This window comes from Microtus ochrogaster, chromosome 4 (genome assembly GCF_000317375.1).
Source record: "Microtus ochrogaster isolate Prairie Vole_2 chromosome 4, MicOch1.0, whole genome shotgun sequence".
NCBI lineage: Eukaryota > Metazoa > Chordata > Mammalia > Rodentia > Cricetidae > Microtus > Microtus ochrogaster.
Genome location: NC_022011.1, coordinates 79029381 through 79050939, shown reverse-complemented (window position 1 = coordinate 79050939; position 21559 = coordinate 79029381). Strand labels below are relative to the sequence as shown.

The 21559-nt window shown below is 42.1% G+C and overlaps 1 protein-coding gene across 2 annotated transcripts in view; it reads right to left on the bottom strand.

The window, feature by feature from the left end:
• The window catches only part of Cers6 (ceramide synthase 6), a 240530-nt gene that overhangs the window by 156345 nt on the left and 62626 nt on the right, over positions 1–21559 (bottom strand). For both annotated transcript variants that reach the window (XM_005346512.3, XM_005346513.2), the window contains exons 2-3: positions 18182–18287; positions 10375–10505 (exon numbers count right to left, since the gene is read on the bottom strand). In XM_005346512.3, coding sequence (XP_005346569.1) covers positions 10375–10505; positions 18182–18287 — 237 coding nt within the window. The remainder of the gene's footprint in view (positions 1–10374; positions 10506–18181; positions 18288–21559) is intronic.

Genomic DNA, 21559 nt, shown 5'->3' with positions numbered 1-21559 from the left:
TCTCGTGTGGTGAGTCAAAAGCCTTGACTTCTGCACACACAGCAGGAATCGCTCCCTGCTGAAGGAGGACACCTTTCCCTGTCCACTGCTGCCACATCCTTGCACAACAGCCAGCCAATGGCGCCTAGGCTGGTCTCACGTTGGTTTTATATCTTTTATTTTTCTCATGTGAGTGTAATGCCCCAGTCCACAGTTCTGCAGATTCATGCGGATGCTGCCTCTTAGGGTTCCACAGAATGTAAGAGCTGCTTTGCAAATTGAAAGCCTGCTGTCCTTGCATCTCCTTGGATCTCTCTTCCCCCGGACAACATCACCAGAGCTACCTCTTTTAAATGCGGTAGCTGTGTCTCTGAAGTAGCCCACTGGCAAGGGAAAGGTATGGAAGAGTAATAGTTTTTGCTACTTCACGCACTTCCTCAACTTTACATGTGTAACGTGCAAAGTAATTCTCGCTCACTACACTCGTACTAGGTCCAACCCACCTCTGTATGAACTCAACAACCGTACGCAGTAGCCACTATTAGTACACATTTTATAAACAAATAGGTTTAGGGCTGGTAACCTCTTTTTCTAAACATCCCACAGGGCTTTATTTAAAAGGAGGCATGGATTCAAGACTGCCTGGCTCCCCCGTTCACCTCATTACCACTATACTGTTCTATCAGTTTCTCTGTGAGGCCTGTGAGAATGCAATGTCTGCCCGTGTGAGCATTAACATGAACTTCTTATTTGCTTATGGATGACTTCCTCTGCCAAAACCATTAGAGGGTACAACAATGCACTGCGCAGAGCGGAGTGGCTTAGGAACACACATGCAGACACCCACAATAAGTCATGCATTCACATCATATCCCTGGGTGTTTCAATTTGCCCCTTCATGTCAGATAACCTCCTTCGATCACCTCCCAGCCTGCGACCATTCCTACACTCATACTGTCTGACCAGCATATCTCCTAAACTTACTTGTTGAAGCTCTAGCTCCTAGAGTGAACAGCTTTGTAGACAGCATTTAAGATAGCGAAGGCTAAATGGAGTCATACAGATAGGGCCCTGCTTGGTTTGACTGGTGTCTTTATGAAAAGAGAGAGAAATTACCCAAAGTAGTGACCAAGGAAAAATTTGGGAGAAGCCAAATTCAATGGAATCTTGACCTCAGCCTTTCAGCCTTCACAACGGTGACAAAATAATTTCTGTTCAGCCCACTCAGTCTGTGGTATTTCCTTATGGCAGCCTGGGCAGACCAAAATGCCAACATCAATAAGCAAACTCAAGGACTTTTCCAAGAAAAAGTGTCATACTTATTACAGTAGTTGAATATTTCTTAATTAGTTAACACATGAGAAATTGGGCTGCTATTTTTATTAGGTGTCTACATGTTTTAGCATAACATTGATGAAATTTTATTATGCCTCATGTTATTTTGTTGTCATGCAACTTTACATGTGGCCATTTGTAAGGATGGGTATGTCAATTCAACACACAAATGACTGCATGCCATCACTCGCAGGGAAATGACTCACAGATCATGAAGATAAGAGGTAGGATTGTACGGTAAAAGCACCAGTCAAAAGAATATATTCTGTCCCTGAAAACAGACACAGCTCTGACTCTGAAACCAAAATCAGTCAGAGAAATACACCCTGAAACCAAAGACAACCCTGACCCCGAAACCATAATCAGTCAAAGAAGTACACCCTGACCCTGAAATCAGAGCCAGTGGGAAAAAACACACTTTGGTCCTGAAACAAGTACCAAAGAAACACACCCTGACCCTGAAACCAGAGACAAAGAAGCACACTTGAACCTGATATCAGAGCCAAAGAAACACACTCTGTCCCTGCATGAAACCATGCAATCCCCAAGCAGGAAAACCAGCCAAACCCTGAGCAGGAAACCAACCAATCCCTGAGCGTGAAATCTTGTTAATCTTTGAGCTTATCCAAGCTCAAGGATTGAAATCTGCCCAATTCCAACCCTGAAAATCTGCCTGGAAAAATTCCACCCCTAAGAAGCCCATAAAAGCCCTTGTGCCTGTTCAGTTGGCAATTGTCCTTTTCTACCCTGGCAGAGGTAGCCATTCTCCTGGATTCTCCCTCCCCCCAAAAAATCTCTTGAGCTGGGCGATGGTGGTACACGCCTTTAATCCCAGCACTCGGGAGGGAGAGGCAGGTGGATCTCTGTGAGTTTGAGGCCAGCCTGGTCTACAAGAGCTAGTTCCAGGACAGGAACCAAAAAACTACGGAGAAACCCTGTCTCGAAAATCCAAAAAAAAAAAAAAAAAATCTCTTGAATGAGTTTTAGGTGAAGACCTTCTTTTCTCCGAGGGGAGCAGAGTCTCTGCTGGGAAACTCCCTAGTGGAGCAGAGTAGAGAAGCCACCCTGCTACTGGGAAACTCTCTTAGCAGAGAGGAGCAGAGAGCAGTTGTAGAGCCTCTCCCTGAGCAGAATTGCCACATTCTGCGGGGAGACTGTCAGGCATCGGAACACAGCTTCAGATATAGCCAGACTTCTTGACAGTCAGGATACCTTTCTCCTTACAGCTGTAGGTATCTAGGATACCTTCCCATCAAAGCTATAGGTATAGCCTGACTTCCAACAGTCAGGGTACCTTTCTCTTTAGAGCTGTAGGTATCTGGGATGGCTTCCCTTCACACCTGTAGGTATAACCTGACTTCTGACAGTCAGGGTACCTTTCTCTTCAGAGCTGTAGGTATCTGGGATACCTTCCCTTGACAGCTGTAGGCACAACCTGACTTCTGACAGTCAGGGAAAGTACCTTTATATTCAGAGCTGTGATACTTGCAAGGACATGATGCTTCAACAGTCTTCCTTGGACAGCCTGACAAGATAGGCTCTATAGAATACTAACCCAAGCACAGTTCTTGAAACACAAGTATAGGATAGAGATGCCCAGGCAGAACTGAAGATCAATAAACAGGCCTATGGACAGCTCACTGTTCTCCTTCTCCTTCCCAGATCTACCGTTTATCTGTAGGATCAATCTACTAAGCATACATCCACAGCACTGCGGTCTATGTATATTTGTGTGGGCACATGTATGAACTATGATACTATGAAAGTATTAAATGATAAATACTTATTTCTGGACAATAGATTTTTGAGTAATTTCTCTTAATTTTTAATGAACACTATACATACTTCTATAATGCTTCATAACCAGAATTGGTTATACCAATTTCAGGACTATTCTAAATCAGAAATAAATATAGTTTAAAATAGCCAAAACAGAAGGAGAAATGGTTTATAGGTTTAAAAACTGGCAGGGGACATTCATTATGAATATTAGCCTTAATAAATTTGATTATTCCTCTTCTTTGTCTTCATCCAGCTCCATGGTGGATGCAATTACTTGAAAATTAGCATTAAAAGATCATTATAAATTTAGAATCTAAAGTGAAACCAATGGACCAAACGAAAGCAGAGCACAAATGTACTAAATATGCTGCCAGCTGACCAAGGTATGCCTTGCCTGGTATTTTTAGCCCACGTCTGCTTTTTTTGCAATCAGCCAGTACACATGGGTGAGATGCTTAGCCATATGGCATGGGGAATGTGAGGGGCTGAATCCAAATGGAAAGGGTCTAGAATAGAAAGGAGCAAGGCTTGAAATCAAAGTCTCGTAGAACAGAATACGGTCTACGGGCCACTTCACCAGCTTCAGGTCTCCCACCACGACAGTGGCACCACCGTGAGGATCCTGACCGCTTCCATGAGTGCCAGGTTGGGACAAATGCAGCTATGGACTTTCAACATACCACATCCCAGAAATGCTGGTAACTGACATCCAATTCCAGATGTGTCCTGATGTTCCCGTGGTATGGAAACTCTGGGAAGTGACTATGCCAGACACTGGGGGACCATGCTGTCTGTCTTGGAATGCCAAAAGAAACAACAGTATAGTTTTATGACTCCAAGGCAGAGCGTAGCAAACAAGGACTCACTGGGCTGAATCCAGCTGGCTGTTTCAGTACGGTCCAAGGGCTTAGAAGAATTTACATTTTTTAAGGCTGAAAGGGTTTAAAAACGTACTACTTCATAATATGAAAATGATATATTCAAATTTCAATCTCAATAAAATAAGGTTTCTTGGAAGCCGGCTATTACCATTCGTATTGTCTGTCTCCAGCTACTTTGGAACCACAATGGCAGAGTCATAATTATGACGAAGTCCATCCTGGTTTACCTCCCAGCTATTTACATGATAGCTTCTGACTTCTGTCTCTCAAACTAAAAGGCCTGAATACAACCCACAGGCTATAAAGTATTTAAATAACGGCGCCCAACAGTAGCAGACAGCATTGCTGAACAGGAGGCATTTGTTTATTTTGGGTGATGGTACTGAGCAACCCAGGGGCTTTTTCTTATCCCTGAGCAGGCATTCCCACCACCACCAAAGCAATCTATGGCTGAGTTCCGTGTTTTTCAAGAACAAAGTTTCCAACTGTGTCATTAGATTTTGTTCAGACTCTATATCTAAACACTGATGATTCTATATTCTAATACTAAAAGAAAAAAAAGATATCATTCTAGACCATAAAAATTTCTTATTCCCTCTCTTGAACGAGCAAAAAAAAAAAAAAAAGCAGCAGCAACAGCAGCAGCAACTGCATTGGTAGGCTGGCTAGAGAGCTCAGTTGGCAAAAATGCTTGAGAAGCTGAGTTTGGATCCCTAGGACCCACATAAAAGAGCCAGGCATGGTGGCATACAACTAGAAACCCAACATCAGGGAAGCAGAGACAGGCAGACCCAGTCCCACACACTCAGTGAGCTCCAGGACAACAAAGAGAGCCTGTCTGCATAAGGTAAACATCCTCTGTGTTCTACAGATAGCCACACATTGCACACAGCGGTACCACCGCCATCCACAATAAACAAAGATAATTGCATTCATTATTAAAGCCCAGTCTGGACTTTACAAGAACCTATGTCAAAAAGATATTGTCAATTTTGTTAGTAAATTTTATAAAAGATGTTCATTTCAAGATATGTTGTAAAAGCAATTTTGAGTTTCTCTCTCTGATCAAATTTGGCTTCTTCCTAGAATAAGGTAGAGAAATAGATAGGGATACTTTGTTGAAAATTTGTTGGTTATGAAAATTGGTAAAGGTATTTACCACACGATGCAGGTGGATGTTCTAAAATTAGAGGATCTAAGAGTCTTGGCTCCTTGTTTCCTGAGCAATTTAATTCCTGTTCCTCCATCCCAATTATTAGTTCCATTTCCTCTTGAAGGGCACAAGACAACACTGTTCATTCACCCAAATAAAACAGTTATTTCACTCACAGTGACCAAATTGATAGCATGAAGGCAACTGATTAAGCCTTCATTATCATTGGCAAGTTCTCCCAAATCTAATGGAATCATATATTAAGAAAACCATGGGACTTCTTTGAAGGAATCAAGACCACAACTTCAAGACTCTGGAGCCATAGAGTACCACCCCAAAACTGCTGTATTTGGGGGTGGTTTAATAAATATTAATTCTGAGATGGAATTCCTAAAGGCAGTCTCAGGCATTGTCTCCTAGAACCTAAGATCTGTTCCTCACTGCCATGTGGAGAAATGTTCAGGCTGAGGAAATTATCACTAATCTTAGACGCATGGCTGTTTTTTAATCTTACATTTGAAGGTTATCACATGGAAACCTCATCCTTCCAACCAATTACATCCTGAACCAGTTTCTTCAAAAATGTCTCACATGATATCTTCTTTTATAAACTCTTCATTCTCTTACAAAAACAAACAAAACAACAACAACAACAGCAAAACAACAAAAACCTCTATTTCAGTTCCCAGTAAAGATTCAGATGCTTTGTGAGGAAACAGTCATCAAGGCCGACATAGCTGTGAGTGCCCACTTCATGTGTGTGGAGGGGGGGGATCACATCCCCGTTTCTGAGCATGACTCACTGCACAACCTCTATTAGTCTGTAGACCCTGGCCTCACCATCCACCATCAGTGTGCACAGCATTCTTCAGCCAGCACATCGGCGCCACTTCATACTGACAGGAAACAAAACACAATTATTCCCTGAAGGGAGTCCATAGTTTCTTCAAGAAAAGGTTATATAACAGAAAATTACATTCCATTAATTATTATCCATATATATATAAGGGCAATATATTTATATTCACTATCTGCAATCAGCAAGTTTGTGTTCTCTGGCTTTCTAATATGACTTTAGGCCTCTGAAGAGCACTCATCTCTTTTAACCAGGAGACAGATTGGGGAAGGGAGATGAACGAGAACGTTATTGCACTTGGGATACATATTATAAAATAACCATGCCTAAACACCCTGGGGTAAACACCTTGCACATCCATTTGGAAAGCTCACTAGGTGATGATAAAATACACCTGTTCTTGTTTGCTTTCTGTTGCTGACACGAAAGACTGACCAAAAGCAACATTCGCAGGAAAGGGTTTATTTGGCTTATTCTTTCCAGTCCACCAGGTAGGGAAGCCAAGGCAGGAACTCAGAGACAGGAAGGGAAGGAGAGGACATGGAGGCACTCTGATTAATGGGTTGCTCTCCACAGATCTCTTGGTCTGCTTTCTCACAGAAGCCAAGGCCATCTGCCCTGGAGCGGCACTACCCTTCATGTGTTGGACACTTCCACATTAACCATTAACCAATAAAATGCTGTGCAGATCTGCCCCCAGGACAATCTGATAGAGGCAATTCCTCAACTGATGTCCCTCTTCCTAGGTGACTCTAGTTTGTGCAATGTCGAAAAAAGGTAACCAGTACCACGGACCCCTTGTCAACTTAGCACACAAACCATCAGTGTTCAGTCATAACCTTTCCTTTGCTGTCTGTCACCAATATCTCATGTTAATATCACAACATAAAACACAATCCAGCTTTTTAAAACCCATAGTCTAAATTTCTTAACAGTTTAAAAGTCTAAGTTCTCTGAATTATTAGGATCCAGTCTAGGGATTAATTATTAGGATCCAGTTAGGGCTCCTGCAAAATAAATTACATACTTTTTTAGTTCTAAAAGGGAGAAAAACAGCACAATTACACTCAGATCAAAGCAAAACCAAAGTCAAAAAGTGTCAAAAGCTCAGTCATGTGTAGGACTCAGTCTTGACCTTCTGGGGTCTAACAGGCTTGGATACCTCCATTTCTCTAGATTTGCTATCTGAAGCACACACACCTTGTCTTGTTGGCTCAAGTGGGTTTAATTCCACACTACTGCTATCCTCGGCAACCATCTCATCATCCCAGAATCTCCAGAACACGAATCTCCTCTGCAGCTGAGGAGATCCCTTCATCAGTAGTCTCCTGGTTTTTTAGGGTACCAAGCTTCAGTCTTTCTTTATTACACTTCAATCCTTGGGGATCCACTGCAGCCAAGGCTGTACCTTCACCAATGGTCTCCTGGCCTCTCCACAGGGAGTCTAACCCTGCATGGCTCCAAGTCTCAGCTACTCTGACTCCTTCACTCCTTCAAAACCAGTCTTATGTGGGGGACTCTTACACATTACCAAGTTCTAATACCGTGGCTCCCCCACTGGACCACAGCTTTTGTTTGCTGATCCTGGGGAAATACTTCCCATATCTCTCCTCAGTGATGTTGGTTCCTTATCATAGATTATTTCTCAATCCCCACTAACCAGCATTTTGATTGTTTCACTAAAGCAAAGGTTTCGCTATATTCTGCAGACTTCAAGAACCCTCTCCATCAGCTTCCTCACTAATTGGATCCATAGGTTTGAACCATGTACCCAGCTCTTAGAATTTCTGTCTTTGAAATTTCCATTCAGTTTCCAAAGCTGGAAAATTTGCCTAAAATATACTAGGCTGGTATGTAGCACGTATTCTTCAGCTGTGGGAGCATGTGGCAAGCGAGATCAATGACTCCTTCCAGAACAATCCCATTTTAAACCACCATCAGTTAGTATTTGGTAGTCTGTGTTACAGGAAAGGCTAAGAAGAATGTGTGTGGCCCTTGTTTTCTTTAACTGTCAGTTATGATACAACTAAGAGATTAAGAACAGTTAAGTCACCATACAAAGTAGGAAGAGATTCTAATTTTAAACATCAATAATTGTAGTAGGTGCTCTGAGAATTTGAAAGAAGTTGTGCCCAGTTCAAAGCCATGAGTCAGGCCATACTTTGGTGTGTGCCTAGGATTTGAGGAATTGATAGGAGATAGAAGGGCAACCAGAAGTAGCAGGTATTTTTGGGTAGGAATATTACATTAGGCAAGTGAATAAGGCATGGGCAGAGAAAGTTCAGCCCTATCGAAGAAAGGGGTCATATGGACAGACCCCCAACAGGTTAAAGCCAGAATCTGGTTATCAGCATCAGAAGTCTAATACTGAACCTCCAGTTGTTGAAAAATCATCAAAGTTTTAAAGCAACAGACCTTGGGGAGAGGATAATTTAGAATGATGTTTTGTGAGTGATCATGTTCGCAAAACAAGGATCATCTGATTAACAGGAGACCAGCCTGTACATTGCCACACCTCCAGGACTCAACTAGAAGTATTTTTAACTAAAGGTAACATGAATGTTCACTGGGGTACACGGGCCAAGACTAAGTAAACACGACCAAGGAAGGACACAGATGTGAATCCAGGGGTGACTGTTACTCAGAATGTGGTGCAGGAGGCGGCAGCACCAGCAGCTGCCGACCTGTTAAAGACACAGAACCTCAGCTGCCTATCCACATGCAAAGGACTCAGACTGCACCTTCAGAAGATCCCCGGGCTACTGTTCCCTATACACATATGTGTTTAAAAATAAAACGATGATAATATCAGCGGTAGAAGAGGCTACCATGTGCAACCAAAGAAGTTAGTTGGACCAGGGAGAGAGAGCAGGTGATGCAGAATAACGCTGCATCCAACCTGATTCCTGCTCAGACTCACGGACAATGTTGGAGTCCAGGCTCTTTGGAGATGGGGAACAAAGTCAAGGAGCAAATCCAGCTGCCAATCACAGCCTAGATGCACAATCCTGCCAAGAACAGCTACTACGTTTATGTATGGGAAGCAGTTCACAGATTGTATCTACTTAGCTGTGGGTTTTTTTTCTCCTGAGATTTTATGAATATCCTACCCTCCTGATGATCCCATTTCTTCTCTTCATATCTACCCAGCTGCAGGAACTTAGGGTACGATTCCGCATCCCGTTCATTCTCACAGTCTTAATCACGCAATGTCAAAATACTGAAAAAAGCAAATGCAACTCTAATTCAAAATAGAAAGGGCTGTGACTGAGTGCCATTCCGACGGCACCACTGTTGAAATCATTAGCCATCAGGCCAAAGCTCCCCAGAGAAAGGGCTGGATACACAGCAAAGGCCGCGTTCCATAAGATGAAGTCCACACAGGGCTCTACTCTCAGGTTAGAGTCTCGTCTTAGCTGGGGATATGTTCGATGTTTAGATCCTCCTTTGATTTTCTTAAGTGAATCCAATATCACCATCTGGCGATATCATGGGGCATCTTCTATTACGTGTGTGTGTGTGTGTGTGCTCACACTCATGTGTTGAAGTATGTGTATGGGTTATGTACTCGTACATGCATGTGGAGGCCAGAAATAGATGTCTGGCAGGTGACTCTCAATCACTTTTCACTTTTTTTGAAACAAGGTCTATCATTCAACAGGGAACTCATCCGTCCATTCTGCCAGGCTGGTGGACTAACGGCTCCGGGATCAGCCTCCCCAGTGCTAGGATTGCGGAAGCATGCTGCCATACCCAGCTTTCCTCTGAACGCTGGGGGCCTGAGCTCAGATTACCCACTGAGCTGTCTTGCCCAGCCCTTGTCTTTCGTTATCTTCAACAGCTTTATTACGCATGGTTTCCCCACCATGAAATTCACATGATACAAACAGAGGACACTTTCCCATATCCTCTGCTGGCAAGCAATGCCTCACTGAGATGCATACATTAATAGAATATAGCTATTTCTTAAATAGCTAGGAATGTTGGACTTGGTTATTGTCCCCTTGATTAACATATCCAAAAATCTTAGTTTTTATTAGTGGAAAATATATCTTGATAAAATTCTGTCCACTCAATTCAAAATGTGGGAATAATGCAAATGCTGTATTTCCAAGATGACTGGTTGGAAACACCATGGCAGGCCTTCAAATCTATTTCCTTGAAGCAACTGCATTAGGAAGAAAGTTTATTTATTTTATCCATGTTGGAAATCCCAAATCCTTACAAATTACTGTTCCCTTAGATTTTCCTGATCCATTTTTTTCCACCAGGTGTAATGCCTTATGAAGGCTGCTGGGGTCTCTCAACATCTGTTGTTTTTCACGTCTGGGTTGGCATGAGGACTGAGGCAGGTTTTTCTTTTAAAAACTTAGAAGAAATGAACTTACATGCTCTCGCAGAACCTGGTCAGGGTGCTTGGTTTTTCCTGGTTGCGTCTTTGTCGAAACCAGCGTTGAATGCTCCGAACATCCCAGTCCAGCTGCTTGGAGAGCCCTTCCAATCGCTTCTCGTCAGGATGCTATGAAACAAGGCACCAGAAAAACCATTTTTATCCATTTTTTTACTTACACCATTTACAAGTTTTAGGTTACATATGGTTGAATTTTCCCTCTAATTTCTGCTGCAGGCATTTCAATATTTATGACTGAGAATCTAGTCCCATCCATTTGAAGCATGAACAAAGATAACACCTACATTACACATTATGAAACCAGACAGAAAAATAAGACTCTTGCCCCGATGCTTGCATATTTTCTTGTCGGCAGTTACTTCTTATGAAGCAACCAGCAACTAAGAGAGGAAGAACCAGCCAGCTGGCTGAGTCAGTCCCATCAGACTTCAAGGGAAGAATTTACAGAGACATCAGGGAAGAATTTACAGAGACATCAACACATCCTTCACCTTCTCAGAGGAAAAAAAACAGGAAGTACATTTTTACTTTACAAACAGATACTGCAAGAAGAACAAAAAGCACAGGAAATCGCACAGCCAAGACGTCATTTATAGCACCATGTACACACCATGTACACACCATGTACACACCATGTACACACCATGTACACACCATGTACACATCCCCTTTCTCATCTTCTTCCCCCAGTCCTCACGCCCCTCACCTTTTCTTCCCTTGCCATCCCTTCTCACCACACCACACATGCCGTCTTACCAACATCATGTATTACCTAAGGGGCTTGCGTGCTCAAAGGACATGGCGTAGACCCAGGTGCTCAGCCCACCAGCCATTCTGAGCCTCGGTCTCTTTAGCCGTACAAACAAGGGTGGTTTATCAACCCACAGGGGACTTTGATGAGGACTGGGAAAATACATGCTAAACCGAGCCTTTGTCACCTGTCTTCTTTCTCTTTCCTTCCTCTTTTCAACACGTTCAAGCCGACAGTCACGAGAGGGGGCACCGACTGCGAATGCAACCGGCCAAGAGAGCTCCCTTCCATGATGTATTGTTCACTGTAGTTCTCATGATCAGAGGAAATAACCAATGAGAAGACACACTGGCCAGGCTGTAACAGAATCTGCACATAGGACCTAAAAGCATCTCAGCGAGCGATTCAAGGGGCCTGTGGCCCTGACAACTCTTCTGTTAAACATTCTCTTTTGAGTCAGGAGGTGAAACCTTTGGAGAAAGAGCAGGTCGCATGGGTGGAGATCTCAGAGTGAAGATTTGATTGTTGTGACTGCAGCCACCACTGCCTCCCTCTACCTCCCCCTTCCTTCACTCTTTCCCTCTCCCCGCCCCCCAAATGTACACTATGGGCACCCAGATCTCACACTTCCATACTTCCCAAACCTTTACAAACGTGAGAGTTAAATGTCTGCTGCTTAAGTCCCCGGTCTATGCCATTCTATCATGGTGGCCTAAATCAACGAAGACAAACACATAACCCAAAAGCAGAGCAAATGGTATCCAGTTACAAAGTGTTCTGATTTTGTGCCTATAAATGCAACTTGCCAACTTTCAGTTGGACATGTGCCCGAGTTCCTTTCAGTGGTAATAAGAGAATGCGCAATCTCCTTTTATGTCTTTCTTAATTGAAAATATGAGAGAGGAAGGGGGAGTTACTGCCTATAATATATATTGGTTATTTTACTAGCCTATAAAAACAAATATTTGACAGTCTTATTATATTTATACTATATATATGTATATATATAAAACATATTGTGACTATATTCACCCCACTACCCTCTACTCTCTTCCTTACTTTGCCTCTGAATTCCTTGTTCCTAACTAGTCCCCCAAAAGCTATATTATTGAAGAAAACGACACTGTCTCCAGAAATGACCATAAACAGGCAAGAACAACTCAAGACGGAAGTAGGACGTGGAGACAAGAAAAAAATCATTTTTTTTTTAATTTCTGAGTTTACTAATAGTGGGAGAAAAAAAATCTAAGGTACACAAATCATAAATTAAAAACCATCTAATTCCAACACTGTCCCTGTTATCTCAATCCCCTTTCTTACTTTGACAGGGAACCACAGTCAATCAATTTTTTTTGTGTGTCCAGGGTTATTTTGCATATACAAAACTGAATACATATTCTCATACCCCACCCAATCACACAAATTATTGCAGACTGTGGACTTTGCTCTGGACTTGGGGTTTTTCCTTTATAATGTGTCTTGGGTGGCTTCCAAATCAGTTGAGAGAACACTGAAGTGTAAGGATATACTCCAACTTTCTAGTCTACTCTGCTAACTGACACTTCGGTAGCACCCAGCATCTAGAAACACAGCAACGATAAGCTTGGTGGGTTATAGCAAATGACGGGATTCATCCTGGAACCAAAAGCTGTAGGGCAAAGGGGTCTGTGCTTTTGCAATTATTTTTTAATATAGAAAATTTACTAGCTTAATTAATTTAAACTCTCAAAAGAAAGAGCAGTCATCTCTCAAACCTCCACGCATCTTCCTCTTTTCCAGTCTGAGATGAAAAGCAGATTCTCAGTGTAGTTTTGATTTTCCCTTGTCATGAGAGAAATATCCTGTTCATATGTTTAGAACCATTCAGGCTTTGCTTCCAGGTGAAGAATAAACTTGTGTACTGTCTAGCTTCACCCCCTTTAACATTAATATTTTCTAAACTTATTTGTAGGATTTCTTCATTTATTAGCACAATTAAAGATTTTTCTGTTGTAAAGGTTTATTATTAGCCAGTATACTACGTCTTAAAAGTACAAGTTTTTTTTTTTTAAAAAAAAAAAACAACTATGCGGCTATTTACTAAAAATACATTTGAATTCACCAATCTGTTCTGCAATTATTACTAGAAATTATGATTAGAAATATTTTCCAATAGTTTCAAGGTGCACTTTGAACATCTACTGGTATTCTGTGGGAAGCAGAAGGCTGGCCCTCTCCATGGCTACCCCGTGTCCATGGCTACCCTTCATCCTGGCAGCTCTCTGCATCTTTCCCCGCAGAAACCTTGCCCTGCTTTTCCACAGGTCTATTAGCCACGTCTCAGTAATATACGCTAAATTTTACCTACATAACAAGTATTAGGTTCTTCATACCTAAAATTGGTATATATTTATTATATTATATCTAAAATTAATATAACATTTCTTAAATTAATGTAAACGTTAATTAATATCTTTGTTGATGGCCTCCACGAGTATTTAAATGTTTTCTGCAAGTGCTTCCTGTACAAGGTTGTAATGCATACTCCTGTTCTTTTCAGGTTTTATTATAAATAATGACATCCTTTCTTATAATCTTTTAACTATTTCATAAGTTACATAGAAAAAGCCATTTGATTCTGGTAATTATGCCCCACATTTTTTTTCATCTCTGTAGAGACTTAATTGTCTTAATTTTAAAGGTATACAATAATAGTCTATTACCAGAAATACAAGCTCCATAAACATAAAATCTTTAATATTGTACCTATACTGTAAAATGACTTATAATTGCTTTTTGAATGAAAAAATATATAAGGAGAAAATTTTGCTTCCTCCTTTCTAATTTTAATGACTTTCCCTCATATCTACTTGCTATCTCAAATACACATGAGCAACATGTGAAATCACCATTATTTCCTCCCCTCCTTATGTCCTCCCCGCCCAACGTTGGTCAACAATATTATCTTTCTTGGAGTTTGCTTCTGCACTGCCAGCTATGCCTCTACTGCTATTGGATTTGCCTGTGTTGCTGATCAGCTGCCTCCCAGCTATTAAGTGGGTCTGCCTGCCATCAGTAAGTTTCCCACCATCTTCTCCTGCTCAATTCGAGTCCGTGGCACCCTTTCTATACTGTAAGAACATACACTGTTAAACATTCTGTTCCGACACCATCCCTCACAGTTCTTCCTCTCTTAGTTTTACAGTTTAAATATATTCAAAATGCACAAACTTTCCCAGTAATCTTGTATAATCTTCTGGTTAGCTAAAATTAATGACAATCTTCTTAGGAAAGAAAAAAAATGAGGATAAATTACAGAGAACCTGTCTACTATTTTATACAGGAATTATTTTATTATTTATGTGTGTGTGTGTGTGTGTGTGTGTGTGTGTGTGTGTGTGTATGTGTGGTCTTTGTGTAAGAGAGAGAGAATGCATACATGTATGTTTTCATGTACATGAACAAGGGCCTTCAGACTTCCACAGAGAACAAAGGATATTGGAATGCCCCGGAACTGGTGTTCCAAGTGTTTATGAGCCACTAACATGAGTCCTGGCAACTGAACTCTGGTCCTCTGGAAGAAAAGCAAGCACTCCTAGCCTCTGAGCTACTTCAGCAGCTCCTGCCTTCCGACGTATAACTAAACAGAGGGAAGGAGGCTCAGGACACCCTCGCTTGAGACTATAGTCATCATACCCTTTCCTGCTGCAAAGGCTCTCGAGAGGTACCAGAGCATAGAGGAAGTAAAGGGTTAATAGAAATCGGGACTCCACTGTTTAGTTTCCATGCAGCTATCATGATGTGATGGAACTCTGTAGTGATGACACTATTGGTGTATCACGCATATCGTGAGGAACACCCCTCTGGTGCTCTGTCGGAAGTCCAATAAAATCACAGGTCTCACCAAGAGACATGGGCAAAATGGTACTTCTGTTGGATATTGGTGCCCATCTGAGGTCTACAAAGTGTTTTCGTGTCTCTCCAGGAAAAAGTCATCCAACACTATGAAACACTGCTTCATAATCGCTGTATATTTTTACTCTTATAGTTTGAGAACTGATTTGATTTGGAAAGTGAGGTAGCTGGTTTCAATGCTTTGGTAAGAAAATGACCCCAAATTAAAAACAATACAATTAAAAATTAAAACAATACAAATTAAAAATCAAATAACAACATAAAAAGAGTCAAAAGAAAAGCACTCAAAAACATTCACCGATTGGGGGCTGGAGAGATGGCTCAGCAATTAATAGCACCGATTGTTCTTCCAGAGGTCCTGAGTTCAATTCCCAGTAACCACATGATGGTTCACAACCACCTGTAATAAAATCTGGTGCCAATTTCTGGCCTACAGGGACACATGCAGGCATAACACTGTATACATAATAAATAAATCTTTATTTAAAATAAAAAAAATTCACTGGCAAGAAATAATCATTTGGTATATTGAAATAGGCTCAGCAGTTAGTAACGGTGGGTCCTTTGGCTCCACCCCCAAACCATAGAACCCAAAGTTCTCAAAACACAGGGCAGCAGCAGAGCTTTCCCTCCTCATAGGAGTGAGGCAGTTAAAACGTGGAGACACTGGCTGAAACAGATGGCGTGCCATTTACTAAGCAATGTGTGTATGGTGTTTTATTTAATCCCCATGAAATCCTGTGAGTACATTATCTAAAGATGTCTAAGGCCTCCAAAAGTTAAGGCAGTTGTTGGAGGCCCAACATTAGTAAGAAAAGGATACTGCTTCAACTTACAGACTTTCAGGGTCTGACTCGGGCAAACACTAGGAGTTTTAACTATTTCCTAGTGGCGGTAGGTTCTCTCTTGTGTTTAGAACGGAGTAGGTCTCCCTGTAGGGCAGGTGGAAGGTTCACGGTAGGATTTAAAATATGTTAGATTTCCTGGAGGGCAGGGAAGGGAGGGACAGATGTTACCCCAGAGGAGAGACTGATGAAGAATGCAATGACTCGCATCCATCTGGTGACCTCAGAGAGAAGAGTCGGAGAAGATGACTCATGAGGTCCCATACAGCAGGACCCTGTATTCAGAAGGGGATTTAATGTTCTATGGCTTATATCCTATAATTCCACTCACTTTTTGATGTAGTATAATGTGTTCTTGCTAGTAAAATCTAATGGCCAAGGGAGCATGCTACAGACACTTAAGAGTCTGGCCTCATACAGACGTTTACACCCAAATAGGCACTCAGTGTCCCTTCCCATCTCCTGCTCCAGGGTCCACCTACTCCCTCTCTTCTGTTCCCTATCTACTTATAGCTACTGCCTTTGGTTCCCCCAGAAGGGGCTTGAAACAACCAAATACAGCAAGGAGATGTAAGATAGGGTTGACTTCTCTCTGAAGTTTCTTGCTATGGGGCAGGGCAGCCACCTCCGTGCTTCCTGGGTGACTCAGCTAAGGGGAGCCTCTTGCCTACTTGCAATCTTGTAGCAGGGGTTGGGATGCCCTTGGAGGTCACCTATCCATCACGAACTAGGGCAATGGACCTGGAGATAGGAGAAAGGCCTATCTGAACTTTGTCCCCAGTGCCAAGGCACAGTGTGTTCAGCTGCAGCTAGAGGAAAGGAGACAATAACAGCCAGCATGCTATGTATGTATTCAGTGAGCCAGTGTGCCCAGGCATTCCTGAGGCTCTGTTTGTTCCATCCATATCCCTCAGCCTACAGACATTACAGCACAACCTAAACACAGCCGGACAGGCCTGGGAATGTGGCTCTTGCCTAGCGTTTATAATGGCCTGGATTTGAGCCTCAGTGTTGTAAGAAAAATAATGAGACTAATAGGAGAGATATTTCACTTTAGTAAGGTAAACTACATGGAAAAGTGAGGTTCTTTTCTAAATATTTACTTCCTCTAATACCACAGGGTATGTGTCCCACGAGGCTGAACTCAAAACTACAAATGAGCTTTCCCTAAAATTCCAATCATTCTCTTCTGTCTCCTTACAGAGACATTAAACAAGATACCCAATCTGTCGTCAAAATTTTCTAGCAAAAGTATCATTTTTAAGAGGACAGAGAAAACTCCTGTAGACTTTTGGCAGGAGTGAAGGCAGCGAGGTAATCAAAAGTGTTTGGATACTTGAATCAACAGCTGTAAGCCATGAAACTAAGGGTGCTAATGGCTACCACCACAAACCAGGGAGAACAGCATCGACTTAACACTGCCAAATCACACCTCATACACCTGTCTGGCCCTCCGGAAACCCGCAAGGGGTCAAAGGAACCGTTTGATCCAGAAGTGCACAGAATGCCACATCCCTCCTGTTGGTGCTTTCTTTTCCAGTCAAGGGTGAGGAGAGACAGATAGGGATCTTAGGGTCTGAGAGGAAAATGTGTGGGCTCCGTGTTGGCTTGTTTCCTTTAGCTGAGGTTCAGATTGAGTGTCCCTGATGTTTCTCTTCATCTTCTTCACGGTTAAATATGTACCAATCACTTGCCTACTTCCTCCTCTGTTCTCTTGGTCTCATTTTTAGTTTAGACTTGCTTAACTCCCTTGATGCTGAATGTTTTCTCTCTTCACTTACTCTGCACTGTGAGCCTCTCTCCCAACTCTGCTGGCCCAGTTCCTTTATTCCTTCACACAGCAAGTCCTCAAACATGGCCTTGCAGCGTCGCTCACGTTTGACTATCACAACCCTAGAATGTTCGGGTGGTACTCGCTCTCAGCCAAGAGGCTCCACTACTCACACATGTATGCGCCCCACTGTAAGCTTTGACTGGTCACTCCCTCCCAGCTCGTATCTGTACGCTTCATGTCACCTGAGGCTGAAAAAGGCGCTGGATTGGACTAACCTCTATCTAATCAAGACCTTTGCACAGAGAGCTTATAAAATCAGCTGGAGCCAACCAAGAGGTTATGAAAGTCCTTTATCTGCTGTTTGCACTTTGGGTCCAATCATAACACCTATATTCTCTCTTAGGAGCCGCTATCTGATAGAAGGAGAAATTGATCATCAGAACCCAGGAGAGACGGGATGGAATGACTGTACATTAGGAGTGGAGGTGGAGAAAATCGGGTCCCTGGAAGACACTCCTACCTTTGTTATAGCATTGAAGACCTTTTCCAGAATGGCGTTTGGCTGGGCAATTTGTGGTCCATTGGCCTGGATGTTGAGGGCTATGGCACATGGTTTGGCTATGAATCTAAAGGTTTAAAAAGAAAGAGAAGAAAATAATTCAGAAATTATACTTTTTAATAACTGCTCTTAGTAGTCTCACTTGTACATGACTAGGTCATCCTAATTAGATGCTTATAGGGTTTTATGGCGACATTCACATGGGTAAACTCTAAGGCAGCCCTCTCTTAAGGCCACCAGCAGTCACATTACAAAGAGAAATTCTTTATATACATTTAAATTCCTTGGCTGGGTATGGCAGCCCATGCTTTTAATCCTAGTTTTCTAGATCTGTCTCCATCATCAGTGGATGTAGTACTGAGCCCTAATCCCTTTCAGTTTTATAATTTCTTGCTTTGCAGGTCATCTTCCACCCTTGCTCCTTTCTCCTAGGAAGCAATGAAGAATGATAAATGGCATGCCATCCCAGACAAGCTCAAGGCTGAAGGGTTTAAACGCATGAGTCGGACTGTTTTTATCCTAAGCGAATGCCTACACCAAGATGAACAGGAAGGATGAGCCTCATTTCCCATGCTTGAACGAGGATCTGAGAGGAATGTATAGAGCACAGGGCCCTGGCAGGACAGTGACAGGTCTAGAAAACCCGCATTAAAGGAAAAGTATTTACATCTTCAAAATGTTTTAGGCTAACTGTTCAAGAAATAAGTTCCTATAATACTTTAGTGGTGCTGCCGAGTGTCTGCCGCTAATTTAATATCATAGGAGAGTATTACTAAGATAATTCAATGGTTGCCACAGGCAACAGCCAATAAATGCATAAAACAGATCAGTAGTGAGCCTTAAATGAGGCTTACTTAGCAAAACCCCACAAGATTAAAGCACAGCAGCCACAGAATGGAGAGCAATATGACACATGTTGACTAGAACCTATGTCATAAAGAAAGCACCCACATTGGAAACCACAAGCCTGAGCTAGGAGAGACGCACACCAAAGGGGCACCATCGTGCTTGTTACCCCAGGGTCTCAGGACAAAGGGGAAGAAGGAATTACTACCTTTCCCTAATCTGTAAGTCTTTGGGAAACTGGACTACTCTTCAGAGCCTTGCATTCTTGATCCCATCCGATGTGAAACATTAGGAATGTGTCCTTCCAGACCTTGTTAGTAATGCCTTTCCCTTTTCCTAATAATTCCAGGTCTTCTCAGCAACCATGTACCAACAGCTGGAGCTCCCACTGGGAAAGACTCATCACTTAATGGGCCCTGACAACAGCCAAGTTCAGAACCTGTTTCTCCCGCCGTACTTCCACTTGCTGGCTAAAGTACTCTCACAAGGCTTAGCAGAAGATGTGAAAAGACACGCGTGCTGTGAAAAAAAAATGGGCAGACCCAACATATAAGGGCTGAACCTCACTCTCCTGTGACTGTTTCCCACACTTCTTCATTGGATTTCTCCTCAGCCCTTGTTTTCCCTATTCCCACAACCTCAGACACACTGTGTTTAAACTCCTTAGGGATTCTGGCCCCACCATCTTTGTAACAACCTGATAGTTAAATACAAGGCATGATCACTTCCTCTTTATAATCTCAAGCATGGCATGGGATTCCTTTCCCAGGAAGGTCAATGTAATAACTAGCTGGCCATGTCAACCAAGGTAAATCCCAAATTCTAGGAACTCAGGTGTGGTACATGAGAAGATGAAAGATGAGTTAAGAGAATTTAAGTCATTTAAATGAAGCCATTTAAAATGCAAACGGTCCATGGTGAGTGTACACAATAAATCAAACCCCATGGATTTTTTATTTCAAGAAGCTACTGTGTCATTGGAAGCTCTTATTTATACAGACAGAATACTGTGAACAGTCAGCGAGTGTTTGATGGATGAAAGGATGTGTGATCAAGCCCAATGGGCTGTACGTTTTTAATTCCCTTGAATATCACATCAAGTCAGGGTCATCTAGTACTCACAGGCTAGGAGACTGGCTTTTCCAGTACCAGAAACCATTTTCTCAATTCTCATTACCCCTATGCCATCAACCTTTCCCTCAAGAAGCACTTGGGTAGGCTCTCTCAATCCACATAATTGTTTTTGTTTCTGTGTTGTTTTCTCAACAACTCGACCAGTACAGAAAAGCAATCCTTAAATTTCAAGACAAACAACTGCAGGAAAAGTTAATCCCCAATACTCAACAAGAAAAAGAACAGTTAACTTGACTGCTCATCGATATCTCCAGCAAGAGGATGATGTAGAAATTTCATTTGCGTTTATTCTCTGAAGAATTTGGGAATCATCGCCAGTACTCTTTTTTTTTTTTTTTTTGGAGAACATATTAAATTCCAAATAAAGCCCATGTCACAGCTACTGCAATTTTATTAATTTCTGTCACAGTCCATTAGAGGAAAAAATGTTGTTTCTAATGATAGAGCAAAGAGAAGAAGTGCACAAAACACTTTCACAGTGGTGGAGGGATGGAGAGAGAAGGATATGGAGAGGGAAGAAAGAGAAAAGGAGAGAAGGGAGGGGATGAGGGAGGGAAGAAGGAGGGAGGAAAATAGAGAGGGAAGGAGGGGAGAGAGAGAAGGAGGGAGGGGAAGTTAAAATACGGAGGGAGAGAGGGGAGAGGGAGGGAGGAGGAGGGAAGGGGAGAGAGATACATGGATGGCAATGGCCAGCGCAGCTGAGACTATAGCAGTGGGAAGGATCATGGGCTCACAAGTTTGATGATTACCTCCACCAGGAAGTGCTCACCTAAACTTCTTTTTTATCAAAGGCTGAAATATCACCTTCCAAAGATCAAACATCTATAAAACACTTTCACGTACTATAGTTGAAAGTAAATATAATAAGGATGTAAGCTTTGAAAAACCCTGGTCTTGGCTAAGAAGCCGGGGAAATACTTTTCAGTGCATTTGAACAGCATGTATTTGTATTCTAAGCGTGAATTAATCATCCCAGAAGGAAGGAATCATGAGCCGGGCCTTGATAAAACGTATACATAAAACATGAAAGTGATCTCTGCATTCAAAAAAATCCAGAAAAGGAGATTATTGAAAGACAGGTATAGGATTTATGACATTGCTCTAATTACTTAAAATATTTTATTATTTTTGATGAGTTGCAGGGCCAAAGACTGTTAGTCCTTTCCAATACTTGCATTCCCAACCCTTTTAAAAATACTTGAGAGCCTGTGATGGTAAATATGTAACCATCTACATGTTAATAAAATTGTATGGAAATAACTCTCTCTCCTCTCTCTCTCTCTCTCTCTCTCTCTCTCTCTCTCTCTCTCTCTCTCCACACACACACACACACACACACACACACACACACACACACAC